Genomic DNA, 17,519 nt, shown 5'->3' on the forward strand with positions numbered 1-17,519 from the left:
ATTTGGATCATCTACACTTATCTCTCTCTGATATTATTCTGAAGCAATTCCCAGACATCAAAGCATTTTATCCATAAACATTTCAGTAAAAGAATCTTTATTTTTATATGTAACTGTAACTCTCTGAGTAATTTTTGTATGATAGGCATCTAATTCCTAGAGATTTTGCCTTCTTAATCCACCAGGTTTCATTACCTCAATTCATACATTTATAGAATTATTTATTTTTTCTTTACAGGTTTTCCTTTTACATCTTTCTTTCCTTTCTTATCTTTTGGAGAATTCTTTCCCTTCTTTTGCAGTTTTAGCAGTTCTTCAAACCTCCCAAGTCCTTTGCGTACCATCATTCCACGCCACCAAGCCTGAACCTGAAAATAAGAACAGCATCAGCTCATATCACAATGGACTGGGGATGGTTACAGCTCCTTGTTTTGGTATGCGATATGTGACTTTCAAAATATGGAGAATGGAATATAGCTAGAACTCTAAACCTTATCTTCTCTCTTTCTCAGTTGGCCAGTCACCCAGGCAAAGAATTTTTAAAGTATCTCGTGCTTTTACATGCCAGGCACGGTTCTAGGGAAACAGCAGTTGAATTACCAGTATCACTGAGTCGGTGGAGCTCACATTCCAGTGAGGGGAAAAGACAATAAACAAGAAACACATGACTGTATAATTTGACAGATGGTGACAAGCGCCACGGAGGTAAGAGTGCACAGCAAGGGGAATGGGTGTGCCTGTACTCTGCCTTCTCTCTTGTTCCAGGACCACCTGTGCTCCTGCCTACAGGTAATCATCACTTGTTCTTTTTTTAAAAAAATTTAACTTATTTTATATTGGGGTATAGCCAATTACTATTGTGATAGTTATAGGTAAACAATGAAGGGACTCAGCCAAACATATACAAATATCCATTTTCCCCTAAACTTCCCTCCCATCCAGGCTGCCACATTATATTGAGCAGAGTCCCGTGTGCTCTACAGCCCTCACTTGTTCTTGAGATCTTATTTCCTAGTACCCACTCAGGAACACCCCTTCTTTAGTAGACTCTTCATACTGCCAGTGGCTCCCGTTTCTCTCAGAATAAAACTCAAGTCCTGGTCTCTTGCCTTCTGAAACAGCCCATGCTTTCTCTGTGGAGCATTTCTCCCAAGGTCTTTTTCACCTTTTGAGACCAACAGCATTTTGTCTGTGGAATGTGTATACGTGTGGGCTCAGTCAGTTCAGTCCTGTCCAACTCTTTGCAATCCCATGGACTGTAGCCCACCAGGCTCCTCTGTCCATGGGATTCTCCAAGCAGGAATGCTGGAGTGGGTTGCTGTGTTCTTCTCCAGGGGATCTTCCCAACCCAGGGATCGAACCTGTGTCTCTTGAGTCTCCTGCATTGGCAGATGGATTCTTTACCACTGCACCACCTGGAATGTGTATCTCTCTAAATGAATCCACTTCTTAAAAACACAAACAAAAACCCAAAATTCAAGTCCTTGCATTTGCTTACAAAGCCCTATCGATCTTCCTCCACCCTCTGGACCTCTTCACTCTCCCTTTGCTCACTCCCTCCAGCCATGCAGGCCTCTTTGCTGCTCAAATGCACATAGGCACCATCTCAGCTCAGGGCCTTGGCCTTTGCTGCTTTCTCTGCCTGAAACACTCTTCCTCATATCCAGATGGTTCATGCCTCCACTTCTTCAAGAACCTGCTTGATTGTCATTGCTATGAACTGAGTTATATTCCCCCCAATTCATGTGTTGAAGTCTTAAACCCAAGTATGTTGTTATTTGGAGATGGGGCCTTATAAGGTAATGAGGTTTAGATAAGGTCGTAAGGGTGAGGTTCTCATGATGGAATCAGTGCTCTTACAAGAGGAGACAGATAGCTTGCTCTCTCTGTCACAGGAGGACGCAGTGAAATGGCAGCATCTGTGAGGTGGGAAGGGAAGCTCTCACCATGCTGGCACCATGATCCTGGACTTCAAGCCTCCAGAATGTGAGAAAAAAAAAATTTCTGTTGTTCAAGCCACGCAGTCTATGATATATTGTAATAGTTGCCTGAAACAGTCAATTTCCCAAAGAATCCTACATTGACCATCTCATTAAACTGAAACCTCTATAAATCTTTTTTTTTAAGATACAAATGAGCTTATTTACAAATCAGAAATAGATTCCCAGACTTAGAAAACAAACTTATGGTTACCAGAGGGGAAGGGTTGGGGGGAGAGATAGATTGGAAGTTTGGGATGGGCGTGTACACACTGCTATATTTAAAATTGATAACCAACAAGGACCTACTGTATAGCACAGGGAACTCTGCTTAATGTTATGTAACAACCTAAATGGGAAAAGAATTTGAAAAAGGACATTAACACATGTATATGTATAACTGAATCACTTTGCTGTAGACCTGAGATTAACACATTATTAATCAACTAGGCCCCAATATAAAATAAAAATTTAAAAAAAATAAAAGGAAGAAGCAGCTAACAAAGCAAGATCAGATGGAAGGAGACTAGAAAGACTAAGTGGCTACTTTAGTAGTCCAGTGAAATGGAAGAGCAGTCTGAACCCTACCAGGTTTTCCTATCTAAATACATGTTTTGACCAAAAAATAAAATAAAACCCCTATAATACACACACATACACACAACTTCTGGCAACCTCAGTTCCCCTTAGCTTGAACTTTTTTCCAATACCACTTAATCACTTTCTAACATATGATTATGTTGCTGCTGCTGCTAAGTCACTTCACTCGTGTCCGACTCTGTGCGACTCCATAGACGGCAGCCCACCAGGCACCCCCGTCCCTGGGATTCTCCAGGCAAGAACACTGGAGTGGGTTGCCATTCCCTTCTCCAATGTGTGAAAGTGAAAGTGAAGTTGCTCAGTCTTGTCCGACCCTTAGCGACCCCACGGACTGCAGCCTACCAGGCTCCTCCATCCATGGGATTTTCTAGGCAAGAGTACTGGAGTGGCTTGCCATTGCCTTCTCCGTATGATTATGTTAGAAACAACATAATCACTAACATCACTTAGAAATCACTTTCTAACGTATATTATGTGTCACACCTCATGTTCTTACTCTTTCCACATCAGGCTTTAAGCAATATGAGGACAGAAATATTTGCCCATTCTGTTCAGTAATGTATTTCCAGTGCCTAGAACAGTGCCAGGTACATAGTTGCAGCTCAGTAAATATTTGTTGGATGAATGAATGAATGAGGTGGGTGGAGGTATGCTGTTTTATATAAGGGGGCTTGAGGACAGGTGTACGGATATTTGAACAGAGACTGAACTAAGTGAGGGCCACAGTCTTGCCCACACCCGGGGGGGAAGCACCTCTGGACAGAGAGGCAGGAGCACGCGTGAGCCTTGAAGTAAAGTGAAAATGGGAAGGATGAGATGGAGCCTGAAAGCAGCAGACCAGCTAAGGTGGTGACTTTCCAGGGAAGCAGCAGTGCCCAGGAGAGGGACTCCAGAAATTCACAAGGCTTTTTGCGTGTTAAGATTCAACAGAGTTCAATCGTGTGCCACTTACTCTGGTCCACAGAGACTTTCCAAGCATGTGCAGGCTTGCATAGGTTGGAAGCAACTCATTTCCAGAGCTTCAACTCTCATCCATCCCCCTCCCTAAAATATGTCTGACAAGGAACACAACTGCTGATCTTCCAGTCCCACCTCGAGATCCATCACCCCTTCCCAACTGCCCCTTTGGCAGGCCCTCATTCATTTGAATCTGACCAGGTGGGTTGCCCAAGACTCCAAAAACCTCTGGGGCACTGAAAAAGGGGTAATTCAAAATAATAGTATTGATGTTGGCTCTAAGGACTGGGTAACCAATCCTTTTATAAGAGAGGTGGTTTCCAGCTCTTTGCCTTCAAGAAAATTGAAGCTGATTTATCAGCTGAAAGCCTACTATCTAATTTCGGGGGGCTATATCTGGAAGGAGTCCAGAGACGTGTGAAGCACTGCCATTTAAAGCAAAACAATACAGGCAAACAAATTTTTTCCATTCTTTTTGTTAACTTATGAATTTGAACAAGCTTTCTCAGCATGTCATCTGTAAAATAAAAAATAGGAATGGAACTGATGCCAAACCCTATTTCATTCTAGCAATAAGTAATATTTATGCAAGGATATATAAACTCTTAAAAGTCCTTTGGACTGCAAGGAGATCAAACCAGTTAATACTAACGGAAATAAACCCTGAATATTCACTGGAAGGACTGATGCTGAAGCTGAAGCTCCAATACTTTGGCCACCTGATTTGAAGAGCCGACTCATTAGAAAAGACCCAGATTCTGGGAAAGACTGAGGCAAAAGGAGAAGAGGACAGAAGAAGATGAGATAGTTACACAGCATCACCAACTCAATGGACATGAATTTGAGCAAGCCCTGGGAGATAATAAAGGACAGGGAAACCTGCCTTGCTTCAGTCCATGAGGTCACAAAGAGTTGGACACAACTTAGCAATTGAACAACAACAACATATAAACTATGTGGAAAAAATCTTTCCAAAAATCCTATCTATCAAATAATTGAATATCAAAATTTATACTAGATTTTATATTGTTTTGGTCAAATTTTATACTACCACTAATTGCCCAAAAACTCAATCCAGAATGTTAAAATGCTATGATCATAGAAAAAAAGTTTAGTTTACATAAAATTTGTGTAGCCTAGAAATATGAAAGGTGATCTGTAAATTATTTAGATTATATACACGCACACACACACACACATACTAAGGTCAATTCTAAAGGGAAAGTAGATTGGAAATACATGTTCAAGAAGAAAAATAAATGACAAAATTTTTGCATGTAAAGTAAGAATTTGTTCAAATATTTTGTAAATTGATGTTTACTGATATCAAATCATAATGGTATTTAGATTCCATTAGATACATTTAAAATATTGATCTAACAACAATATTTTAAGATGGCAATATATAAAATTCATTGGAAAGTAAATCCTTTGCAATGACTAAACTTAATGGCAAAAAATGGTCTAACATCAATTTTAAAATGTGCAAGAGGGTACATTGTTCAAAATATTCTAGGAAGTATCCTAAAAGTAGTAAGTAATTTCATTCTTCTAGTGTAGTCATCCCTGAGTATATACATATTAAAATTAATATTTCAATATAAACTACTTTTCTTTTGTATTACAGTTTGGCATTATTTTGATTTATTAAAATTATGTTTATGGTAGCTTATGTTATCTATGAGTCTAATTTAAAAAGTGTAAGGGAGGTTTTGCATAATATTTATTAGAGAAGGGAGGGTGTTAGTTCTGACTTGATAGAGGGCCATTGATAAAGGGTCTTACAGACCAAAGACTAATTTTTATTCAGGGCAAAAATGGAGAGTTGTTGATTTCAGCAAAGTACAGCAAGATCTGACCTAGGTTTCAACAGCATTAGGTCTGACTGCTCAGTGGAAGAATACATATGGAAGGGGAAACAGGCAAGTAACAAGGGACACAAGTTGGAGGAGTCATCTGGGAGTGAGATGATGCAGGTTTGGACCAGCTGAATGGAGAATACTGAATACTGATTGTAATGGACACATTCCTGGGCTCTGGGGTATCCTTATGTCTCCAACGGCTTAGTGGGCAATGAGGTTCTTAACACTTTGATGCTATGTTGGTGGCAGAGCAGGACTCTGGCCTCTAGACCTGTGCTCCACAATGCTTTCATTTTTAATTTTTCAGGCTTATCTGACTAAGTTAACATAAGCTTTTCACTCCAGTGACTAGTCCAACAGTTTTAGATCATTTTGGGGTTTGACGTTTTGGTTTCTTTTGCCTGTTTGTTGGCTTCTTATCTGACAAAGAGAAAAGGAACAGAAAAGACAAAAAAAATGCTAGGATTTTTGTTTAAAAATCTCTTGCTTAGGCCTGGGGATGTAAAAGTATTCAATAAGTAAGACTCACAATTTTCAAAGTGTAGATGTGCAAAGAGCAGCCCTATAGGATAATCTGTAAAGTTTAGCAATACCCTACTCTGAGCAACTGTGAATATGTTATCCAAAACCGTTTATTTTACCTTTGTTGCCAATTCCTTCATATTTCTCCTTTCTTTAAGGTATTCCCATACAGCCTCAGTGCCTTTGGCACACACTGACATTGGGGGTTCTTCCATGGGGTTGCCTGTTAGTGTCAGAACTTTTAGATTCACTAGACTATCCAAATTCTCTGGAAGACAAGTGATCAAGTTGTCCTCGAACCGTAATTCTTTCAAAGCTGAAATTATTTTTTAAAAAATAATGAATTTGTCTTAAAAACTAGCAAAATTAAAACATACATTGCTTAGTCCAAACACTCTGAAATGTTTATTTCCCGTTAGACCATGTAACAAAAAATATTTAATGTTTTATAACAACTGAGAGTTGCTGAAGTCAGTGTAAATAAGTGTTCAGTTCAGTTCAGTCGCTCAGTCGTGTCCGACTCTGTGACCCCATGAATCACAGCACGCCAGGCCTCCCTGTCCATCACCAACTCCCGGAGTTCACTCAAACTCATGTCCATCGAGTCGGTGATGCCATCCAGCCATCTCATTTTCTGTCATCCACAGGAAAATAGTAAATACTAAAAAATGTTGAGAATATTCCATTCCTCCAGAGATTAAGGACAGAATCAGGAGATGACTAAGGAGTATTGCAGATCCAACCCTGTGGCCATGCTTTTTTTTTTTATCTTTTGCTGTGCTGGATCTTGGTTGCTGCATGTGGGCTTGCTCTTGTTGCAACAAGTGGGAGCTACACCCTAGTTGTGGTGTGTGGGCTTCTCATTGCAGTGTCTTCTCTTGCTGCAGAGCACTGGCTGTAGGGAGCTTGGGTTTCAATAGCAGTGGTGCATGGGCCTACTTGCTTGTGAGATCTTCCCAGACCAGGAATTGATACTGTGACTCCTGCATCGACAGGTGGATTCTTAACCACTAGACCACCAGGGAAGTCCTGCTGCTAATCTTGGAATGTCCCAAGAGTAGGCAACAGAATCCAGTCATATTCCTTCATCTTTCTTTCATTAAAGAATAGTCATAGTTTGAAAATATATCTATAAACCTGAAGATTCAGCACAATATGGCAAAGAAACATTTTTAAAAAATCTGGTTCTAGGAGGATCTCAGCAAAACCTGTTAATTTTACAAAAACAGAGTGGTTTAGCCTAGTGGAAAATCTTTGCGTATTTAAATAGGAATGATGTATGATTTTTCATGTCAGTCAAATAGGTTCACCCCCAACCCCCCCAGCCCCAACTGCCTTGCTAATTTCATTACTCTGGGTCACTTCCTTTCTCTCGTAAGTGACTTAGTAATCTAATGCAAATTTACTACAGGACCCCCAAGTCCAAATTCTGGCAGATAATAGGTATTCAGTAAGTTCTGGTTCACAGTATAATGGCTATGAGAATGAATGCCAATCTTCTTAGCAGTTGATATTTTCTTTTCAATTCCCAACAAACTTACTGCCTTTGTGAGGCTTTTAGCTGTACCAATCAGGTACCTTGCCTTCCCCGTATCACCAACTAAGAAGCTCTGCAAGGAGCTGACAGGGTAGGTCTAAGCTCTCAACATTGAAAAGTGAAGTTGCTCAGTCATGTCTGACTCTTTGCGACCCCATGGACTGTAGCCTACCAGGCTCCTCTGTCCATGGGATTTTCCAGGCAGGAGTACTGGAGTGGGTAGCCATTTCCTTCTCCAGGGGAATCTTTCCAACACAGGGATTGAACCAAGGTCTCCCGCATTGTAGGCAGAAGCTTTTACTGTTTGAGCCACCAGGGAAGTCTCCTCAACATTGAGACTGATCTTTAGTAGTATAAGGATGCCTTCCATCATGGGAAATGCTAGTCAAACTCCACTGGGTTGTAGATCTATAAAGGTTTCTTACCTTGTGCTTGGCAAATAGCATCTGGGAGTTGCTTAATTAGATTGCAGTGGCAATCAAGAATTTCCAAGTTAGGCATTGATCCCAAGGATACAGGCAGGTACTCGAGATGATTGTTCTCAATATACAGCTCTTTAAGATTCTGAGTAACAGAAGAGTATGTTATCATACTATAATAAAAGAATTATGGTAACTAGAATCACCTATGAGTTCCCTTGTTCCTTCAATGGGAATATTATTCATTAGGATTAAGGGGAAAACACACTTAAAGAATCATCAACAAAAAATATAATTATTCTTGAGTTAAGCCATTAGTCATGGTTCCCAGGTATGTAGGGAAAAGAGAACATGGGAATCTAGTGTTTGTTTCACTAGAACTTAATGCAGAAAAACAATTTGGATCATTTAACTACAAATATAATTTGTTCCCTTTTAATAGCTAATTATCTGTGGCAGTTGCTATAGAACTGCAATTACCCCAGTTATCAATCCAACATTGCCCATGTGGAAGTAGCCAAAATGTACAGAGAATAGGTTGACTATTTTCAGATTCACTGGGTAAAAATTTAACGTTTGCATTTCACCCTAAGAATCTGGAGAGTGTGGGCTGACACGTACAAGGAGCAAACTGATGAAAGGAGTTCTGTGAACACAGACCAAAGGAATGAAGAATTAGGCATAGGTGAGAAGTACCCGTGCCATTATGTCATTACTCAATTCCATGTCTGGGAGCTATGTAGTGGCTTACACCTACTTTATTATTATTAAAAGTGTAGCACCAGGAACATGAAAAACTCCTGCTTTAAAGCATGCATACATAAAGACACATTGGTATAGCTACTTTGAATAATGTTATGTTGCGCTGCTGGGGTTTAGCATAGTGCTGTGGACCCATCTTCAGCATGAACCTGTTGCAATGGTTAAATAAACTGTGATATGCTTTCCACCATGCAGGAAGGGGAATCAGACTCGCTCATGCAAAATGCAGATTCCTGGCCACATCATCTGTATGATACTTTAACTTCAAAGTAGTACAACTTTCAGAGAATACTTTTAAAAAGTGGAAATTAATTGGAGAGTGGTATGGCTCAATTTTGCAAATAAAACATGCCAAACCACGCAGAAGGAATGAGTATGCCCTGACATATCCAAGACCAGTCACAATAAAATGTTCTTCAAGTGTGGATCCTGTGGTTGTTCAGGAAGACAGTGGAAGCCTCAAAGTGTAATAATGACTTCTTGTTGGGAGCTAAAAATCTAATATAGATGATTCCACATGCAACCTGTGAGAATACAACCATGTTTTCTCAGTATCAGCCAAGGAATCAGTGGGCATATACTTCTTTGCCTGCTCGTTTGGGGAGGCTTACCTGTAGTCTCTTAATGCATTCTGGCAGATGGGTAAGCTTGGCTCCCTCATCTTGGCCAATGTATAATTTCTCTAAAGACGCTAAAGAAAGGATCTCTTTTGGAAACGAAGAGAACTGATTTCCCGTTAGTCCAAGAATTTTCAGTTTTGAAAGTAAACCGAAGTCTGAAGGTAACTGGAAATATTTCAAAAACATAAGTTTCGGATCAGGATTATTTTCAAAAGTAAGAAAATAAATTGGGCTTTTAGTTTTGAGGCAGATTTTTTTTTTAAAGGGAGCAATTTAGCATCTCCTGCAGATGCAAAGTTGGCCCATATGTTTGCATCTATAGTATTTGTAATTGTAGATCTAAAGTCTGGAGTTCTACTTTTTTCCCAACCTCTGTGCTCTTTACTTTCATGCTCTGGATAAAGTTAGAGTAATTTTTAACCTATGTTATTGCAAATTTTTCAACTATGGTGTAGCAAATGCTTGACGCTACTGAAAGAAAAGGTACAAAACTTATTAGTATACTATTGCAACTATAATATTCATAATTAATTCAGTTATTGGCACTGATCAATTTAGTGACATGACGTCCATCCTAAAAGGCTTTAGGTCAGCAATTTTGAAACTTTAGTTAAAATACCAGTTGGAAGGAAACAGTGAAGACCATTATAATCATATCTTCTGCCCTGCAGTGAATCCCAAGTCTATGTGCCTGGTATTAGGCAAGCCTTGCACAGATTCCTAGACTTTCAGAGTTGGAAGGCCTTAAAAAGGTCCCTGTTCTTACCCTCTACTATGGTGGTTGGATACATTCCATAGCTAGCCATCCAGCTCTTATTTAAATACTACCTCCTGGGATGAAAAGATCATTGGATGAAGACCACTTGGATTTCCTTCTACATATTCGGATTTCCTTCTGTCAAAATCTGTGTCACTAATACATCCCCTATTGACCTCTTGCTGGCCCTCTGGAACGACATGGAAAATCTCATTCTTTAAATACATGACACAATCACCCTACTGAATAAGTTACATAAATACCTATTTTCTTGTAGCAAAAAAAGGCCCAACTTTGAATGTTATTACCTGGCTCTATTCTTCACTGGGCAGCCTTTCCTCACAGGCCCCTGCTTAAACCTTGGCTTTCCTTCCACCCATTCCCTAACCTGCCATTCTATTTTTTCATGAGAATGGTTAGTAGAGTTCAGCTCAACCCAACCTCTCCCTAGATGGGTAGGATAGGTAAATAATTAGTGAATAGATTATCCCCATAGTAGGCTTTCTTTTGACCTATAGGCAAAAGTTTCAAACACTTGGAATAAACCATAAGACATTTTCTTCTTTGTTATGGAAGGTGAGGGCTCATTTTCTTAAAAAGTTATAAAACATTTCCAGTTTTATTTACATATAGAAAAAGAAAACTCAGAACAAGTCAACTTCCAGAGAAACTGATGTTTAAGCTTTCCTTCTTGGCTATTTCAAAATTCTTCATCAGGCCCTTAGATCCCTTCAGTGCAAAGCATCTACATTTAGTGCAGTCCTAAATAACAGGGATTTATCAACCTAACCACCTCATTATAACCCAGTCATTTCATTCGTATTGCTGTATTCTTAGCTCATAGGTTTAGCATTACTTTTTCAAAAGCCCACTGAATATCTAAAGATTTTTTTTCCAGGGTATTCAAGAACCAATAATTAATACCATCATAGTCACATTATAGCAGAAACAAATTTGGATGTACAGAAAGCCTGCAGAGCATCAGGTGAGAACAAGTATTGCTGACAGTATAACTGAGCTGTAGCCATTCTGAAACTGAGTTTTCTCCCTTAATAGTGTGAATGTAAAATGTTGCCTGCCGAATCAGTAAACAAAGGATGCAGCAACCGTCGAGTCACTGCAGCCACTGGACCATGAACCCTGAGGGAACTCAGGATGGGAAGGACAGAATACTGGCCTTAGATAGCTAAGGCTCATATCAAAAGAATGGCTTCAACGAAGTCATTGAAATACATGCTTTCAATGAACCCAGACTCTTGCATGTTCCCATATATAGAAAAGCACGGAATTCATTAACTTGAGAATTTGGTTTCTTTTAGGGGTGAATGTTTTTGTTTTGTGTTTGTTTCTTGACTGCACCGGGTCTCAGTTGTGGCATGTGGGATCTAGTTCCCCAACCAGGGATCGAACCTGGGCCCCCTGCATTGGAAGCACAGAGTCTTAGCCACTAAACTACCAGGGAAGTCAGAATTTGGTTTTCTTTAATTAACAGTTAAATCATTTGAAGTTCTGACTACGTGTTCTTTGTTGTGAAAAGGTCTACATATCCTGGCTCCTCCCTCATCTCTGTGGAGCAGTCCCTCTGGGCTATCTGAGAGGCTGCTTTCTGGGATTCAGTTCTGTCCACCAAATAAAACACAGTTCTCAACTTTTAGGTTGTGCATCACTTTCTCAGTCAACAATAGGAATGGACCATACACATAAAATCCATCTAGGTATACATGAAAAGTCAGTTATTTTTGCCTCCATCTAGGCAAGAAAAAGCTACTGGCTAGGCTTCAAGTGCCAAAAGTCCATGACGTAAATTTGGGGGTGGGAGAGAGAAGAAGCTGGCTTAAAGGCCACGTGTCATTAGAGACAGAAATGATTGGGAGGTTCTTCGAGGGACTGGGATAATAGGAAATTGAGAAAGGAAGACAAAAACAGAGTAATACCATCATAAGAACTGAAGAATCATAAGTACTGGTACATGGAAATTTCCATGTTCAACATAATAACACTGAACATGTCCACGTTTTGGTGCAGTCTGACTTGCAGTAAAGCTTGGTATTGGATGAGGCTAATCTTTGGTGATGGACAGGGAGGCCTGTTCATGGAGTCACAAAGAGTCGGACATGACTGAGTGACTGAACCGAACTGAACTGAATCTTTGCTAAGGAGCCATCTATGTGTAATTCTCTCCTCTACCCTGACCTCTTAAAAAGTCTCACAGGAGAGGATTAGGTATCATTCATGACTCAATAGTCATGTGGAAAATTCTGAAAGAGATGGGAATACCAGACCACCTGACCTGCCTCTTGAGAAACCTGTATGCAGGTCAGGAAGCAACAGTCAGAACTGTACATGGAACAACCGACTGGTTCCAAATAGGAAAAGGAGTACGTCAAGGTTATATATTGTCACCCTGATTATTTACCTTATATGCAGAGTACATCATGAGGAACGCTGGGCTGGAAGAAGCACAAGCTGGAATCAAGATTGCTGGGAGAAATATCAATAACCTCAGATATGCAGATGATACCACCCTTATGGCAGAAAGTGAAGAGGAATTCAAAGGCCTCTTGATGAAAGTGAAAGAGGAGAGTGAAAAGTTTGGCTTGAAGCTCAACATTCAGAAAACAAAGATCATGGCATCTGGTCCCATCACTTCGTGGGAAATAGATGGGAAAACAGTGGAAACAGTGTCAGACTATTTTTTGGGGCTCCAAAATCACTGCGGATGCTGATTGTAGCCATGAAATTAAGACACTTACTCCTTGGAAGGAAAGTTATGACCAACCTAGATAGCATATTAAAAAGCAGAGACATTACTTTGCCAACAAAGGTTCGTCTAGTCAAGGCTATGGTTTTTCCCGTGGTCATGTATGGATGTGAGAGTTGAAATGTGAAGAAAGCTGATCGCCGAAGAATTGATGCTTTTGAACTGTGGTGCTGGAGGAGACTCTTGAGAGTCCCTTGTACTGCAAGGAGATCCAACCAGTCCATTCTAAAGGAGATCAATCCTGGGTGTTCATTGGAAGGATTGATGCTAAAGCTGAAACTCCAATACTTTGGCCACCTCATGCGACGAGTTGACTCACTGGAAAAAGAGTCTGATGCTGGGAGGGATTGGGGGCGGGAGGAGACGGGGACGACAGAGAGTGAGATGGCTGGATGGCATCACCGACTTGATGGACATGAGTTTGAGTGAATTCCGGGAGTTGGTGATGGACAGGGAGGCCTGGCATGCTGTGATTCATGGGGTCACAAAGAGTCAGACACGACTGAGCGACTGAACTGAACTGAACTGATGACTCAATAGGATTTAAGTTTACTGTGTTATACTTCCCAAGGGGACTTTATATTCTGATACTTTCACTCCCACTATGGAATGACAGACTTTGCTCACTGTAACAGGAATTCTTACATTGGCAGCGGAAGAGTTAGGGATGGGCAGAGGGCTTCTCACAGAACCTCTAAAATCCTCCAAGATGGGTTGCTACCTGTAATAAGTTGAACTGAAGACTAGATTCTCTTCCTAAATCTTAAAGTCATCATCAAAACGTTTACTTCCAGTTTTGAAACTAACAATGAGGAAAACAAAACAAAAAATCCCAAAGTTCTAAAAGTTGAAAATCAAGTAAGATTCAAAAAGAACAAAAAGCAACTTTAAAGCTAGGACTTTTATAATGTATGAGATACACATTGAGAGTGTTGTTCACAACTAGGAAAAACTGACATGATATTTGGGTACCATTGTTGGTTTCTAAACCTTCCATTCTTGTTCTCCAGAATAGTCTTTGTTTTTAACAGAACTCTGTTCTTTCAAATTTTCAAATATTAAAAAACAATAAGGGGCTTTCCTGGTGGTCCAGAGGTTAAGAATCTGCCTTGCAATGCAGGGGACATAAAATATGTGATATATGTTGTATACATGTAGTTTTGTGTGATTAAAGATTTCTATGTGGCATAATATTCTGCAGTTAGGTGTTTTACTTTCTAATAAACATCACAATTTTGAGATCAATCCACATTGGCACATATAACTCTAGTTCACTTAAATTATTGTATAGTATTCCATTTTATAAATACACTACAATTTACTTGCAAATTCCTCTCCCAACTGACATTCACATTATCGCCCATAAGCCATGATTATCAACAATACTATGATGAATATCTGAACACACCACCCTGCACACACATGGGAGAGCTTCTCTGGGGACTAATCTGGTTTTGCAGATATCTGATTTTGGAACATTAGGGCCTAAGGTTGCATGTGTCAGAACTCTGGAAGATGAACCCTGCAGTCCAATGCTATGGATTGGTATTCTGACTCTATTAGGTATAGGTGTGTGGCCTTGACACGTTAAAAGCCCCATGCCTCATTCTCCTCCTATATCCTTGAGGATAATATCACTCACATCAGAAATGGTGAGTAATGTATGCAATTTAAGAAAAATAATCATGCAGGAAGTCAGAGGATCTCAGGAAGGAAAGCAGAGTGTGACAAGACAATTTAACTGTATCACAAATGTATACATTAATCTTCCTCCCAATAACCAATAACTCCAGTCTTATGAGAAAAAAATCAAAAAATTCCAATAGTGGGGGCATCCTACAGCATATCTTGCCAGGATACCTCAAAACTGGCAAGGTCATCAGATACAAGGGAAGCCTGAAAAACTCTCATAGCCAGGAAGAGCTAAGGAGACGCAAAAACTAAATGTAATGCAGAAGCCTGGATGGGATCCTGAACGGAAAGAGATTAGATCAAAACTCCAGGAGTTGGTGATGGACAGGGAGGCCTGGTGTGCTGTGATTCATGGGGTCGCAAAGAGTCGGATGCGACTGAGCGACTGAACTGAACTGAAGGAAACATGGATAAATTATGGACTTCAGTGAATAAAAGTGTATCAATATTGGTTTATTAATTGTAACAAATGTACCATAGTAATATAAGATGTTAATTGCTGGAGAATCTCAGTGTGGAATATATGAAAATTCTCTGAAATACGTTCTCAGTTTTACTATAAATCTGAAACTATCCTAAAAAAGAAAGGCTATTTAAATTTTTTAAAGAATTGTGAGGATTAAATGTGATAATACACAAAAAACATTTAGCCCAGTGACTTGCACCGACATACTGCAAATAAACATCAGCTACCATTATGATTACTACTGCTATTCAGGCGGGAAAGGTAACATTAATGATGACCTTGTTGGAGAGATCTGTCAACCCCGATTTTCACTCATAAACTCAGCTCGAATTTTCTGATGTTTAGACACGGAACCACACCAATGTAGGGCTGGGCAGCATAGTGGCAGCCAGAAAAGGAATCAGTACCTGGCATATTTTATTATCATCCAGCGCCAAGACTTCCAGGTTCTTCAGCGAACAGATCTGTAACGGACAATGTTCCAGAAAGTTCTGGCTGAGGTCGAGAAACCGCAGGTTAACCAGGCGCCGGCAGGAGCGGCGCAGCACCCGCAGGCCGGTGTTGCGCAGGTAGAGCAGGAACAGCGAGGTCCACCTGCAGAGGAGGCGCGGTATCTTTTCCAGGTGGTTCCCATTCAGCCCCACCTCCGTCATCTGCGAGAGCTCGCCCAGGGTGTGCGGGAGCGCGTGGAGGCGGTTGTAAGAGAGGTCCAGCACCGATAGGCTGGTGCACCGGCCCAGCGACTCCGGAAGAACAGCCAGGCTGTTGTAGGACACGTAGAACTTCTTCAGCTTCGTCAGGTTCCCGATCTCTTCCGGGATGACCGTGAGCTTGTTCTCATCCAGGTCGATGATCTCCAGGTTGCAGAGACCACACAGCTCCAGAGGGAACGCTGCAAATTGGTTATGCTTCAGGTGGAGCTCCCTCAGTTTGGTCTGGTTCACTATTTCCTTGGGCAGGGATTTCAGGCGGTTTCCGGCCAGTCCGAGCAGCTCGAGGTGGTGAAGCAGTTTGCAGATGACGACGGGGATGTCCGCTAGGTCGGTGCAGTAGAGGCGGAGCTCGCGGAGCTGGCGGAGGCTGCTGAGCACCGGCAGGGACGAGGCTTCCAGCGGGTTGTCGCTCAGGTCCAGGCCCTCTAGGTTGCTCAGCCTTCCCATCTCCGGGCATAGATTTTTCAGCTTGTTCTTGTTCAGGTAGAGAACCCTGATCTTCCTTAAATGCTGAATATCATTGGGGATTTCTGCAATCTGGTTGTTTTCCAAATGCACTTCCTCTAATTCTCTTAATGCTAAAATGTCTGCTGGAATAGTAAGCAAGCTCTGATTCGAAGCATCAATGAAAAATATCCTATCAGAGACCTGCTGAGGATCACTTTTCTGCTGAATTCTAGATGAATGTTCGCATTTTGTGCTGTCACTTGACATTATTCTGATGGAAAGTTCAAATATTCAAAATCTGAAATATTGTGAAAAGAAAGAAAAATGTATCAGAGTTTTACTTGTCACCAGATTTAGCATCCCATTCTAGAGGAGATCAATCCTGGGTGTTCATTGGAAGGACTGATGCTAAAACTGAAACTCCAATACTTTAGCCACCTCATGCGATGAGTTGACTCACTGGAAAAGACTGATGCTGGGAGGGATTGGGGGCGGGAGGAGAAGGGGACGACAGAGAATGAGATGGCTGGATGGCATCACCAGCTCGATGGACATGAGTTTGAGTGAACTCCGGGAGTTGGTGATGGACAGGGAGGCCTGGCGTGCTGTGATTCATGGGGTCGCAAAGAGTCGGACACGACTGAGTGACTGAACTGAACTGAAGAGAAATAAAATTAGAATCTAGTTGATTAAATTTAGTGCTCACCGTGACACACATAAAATGTAGGTTTTTGTGTTTCATGTTGGAAGATAAATCAAAATGTAGATTCCTCTTTCTCCTAACCTAGGTTGACTCATATTAATAAAAAAAGGATTGTCTGGTTTGTCTAATTTCAGTTTTTAGAAATGCCTGTTTTGATTCTATTTTCAGGTTGGAGGTCTAGAAGGCTGCAAAAGATCATTGCTCTTACCATAAACACTGAGAAAACACTAGGAAAAAATAGCATTTTAAAATATAGAATTTGGGGGAGTTCCTTGGTGGTCTAGAGGAGAGAATTCCAGGCTTTCACTGCTGTGACCCGGGTCCAATTCTGGGTGGGGAACTGATATTCTTGCAAGCCATGCAGCCAAAAAACAAAGCAAAAATTGCATTTTCCCTTAAATCTAGCATAAAGATATAGATGCAAAGGCCAGTAGAATTAAATTCAAGAGATGAACTGCCCTTCTAAATAAGGAGAGGCCAGTGGGCACTTTCGTGCCTGGTGGAACTTTTAAGTTTTAGGACTGGCAGGTGGATGATCAAGTCTTCCATAGGCATAGGTAACAGCCATGTGTGAGTTGGCATGATGGATTAGAATCTGTGAAACCAAGGGTAGTTATCAGTTAGATCCATTAAACTATAACTTGCTTAATAAATAAAAAACTAACCTGCCTTCACTGACCAAGCTCACTTTGTTTTGTTTTTTAACAAAAAGCATTGTATAG

At 40.7% G+C, this 17,519-nt stretch overlaps 1 protein-coding gene across 1 annotated transcript; it reads right to left on the reverse strand.

Moving 5' to 3' along the window:
* Positions 1-221: 221 nt before the first annotated feature.
* On the reverse strand, positions 222-16,386 carry LRRIQ4 (leucine rich repeats and IQ motif containing 4). Its single transcript, XM_088839251.1, has 5 exons — positions 15,342-16,386; positions 9,250-9,423; positions 7,883-8,021; positions 6,040-6,236; positions 222-368 (listed from the first exon to the last, which is right to left on the reverse strand). The coding sequence occupies exons 1-5, from the start codon at positions 16,359-16,361 to the stop codon at positions 222-224; spliced, it is 1,677 nt and encodes a 558-aa protein (XP_088695377.1). The 5' UTR covers positions 16,362-16,386.
* Positions 16,387-17,519: the final 1,133 nt, after the last annotated feature.

The sequence above is a fragment of the Moschus berezovskii genome, chromosome 1 (genome assembly GCF_049115385.1).
Source record: "Moschus berezovskii isolate FMDL1 chromosome 1, NW_MosBer_1.0, whole genome shotgun sequence".
Taxonomy (NCBI): domain Eukaryota; kingdom Metazoa; phylum Chordata; class Mammalia; order Artiodactyla; family Moschidae; genus Moschus; species Moschus berezovskii.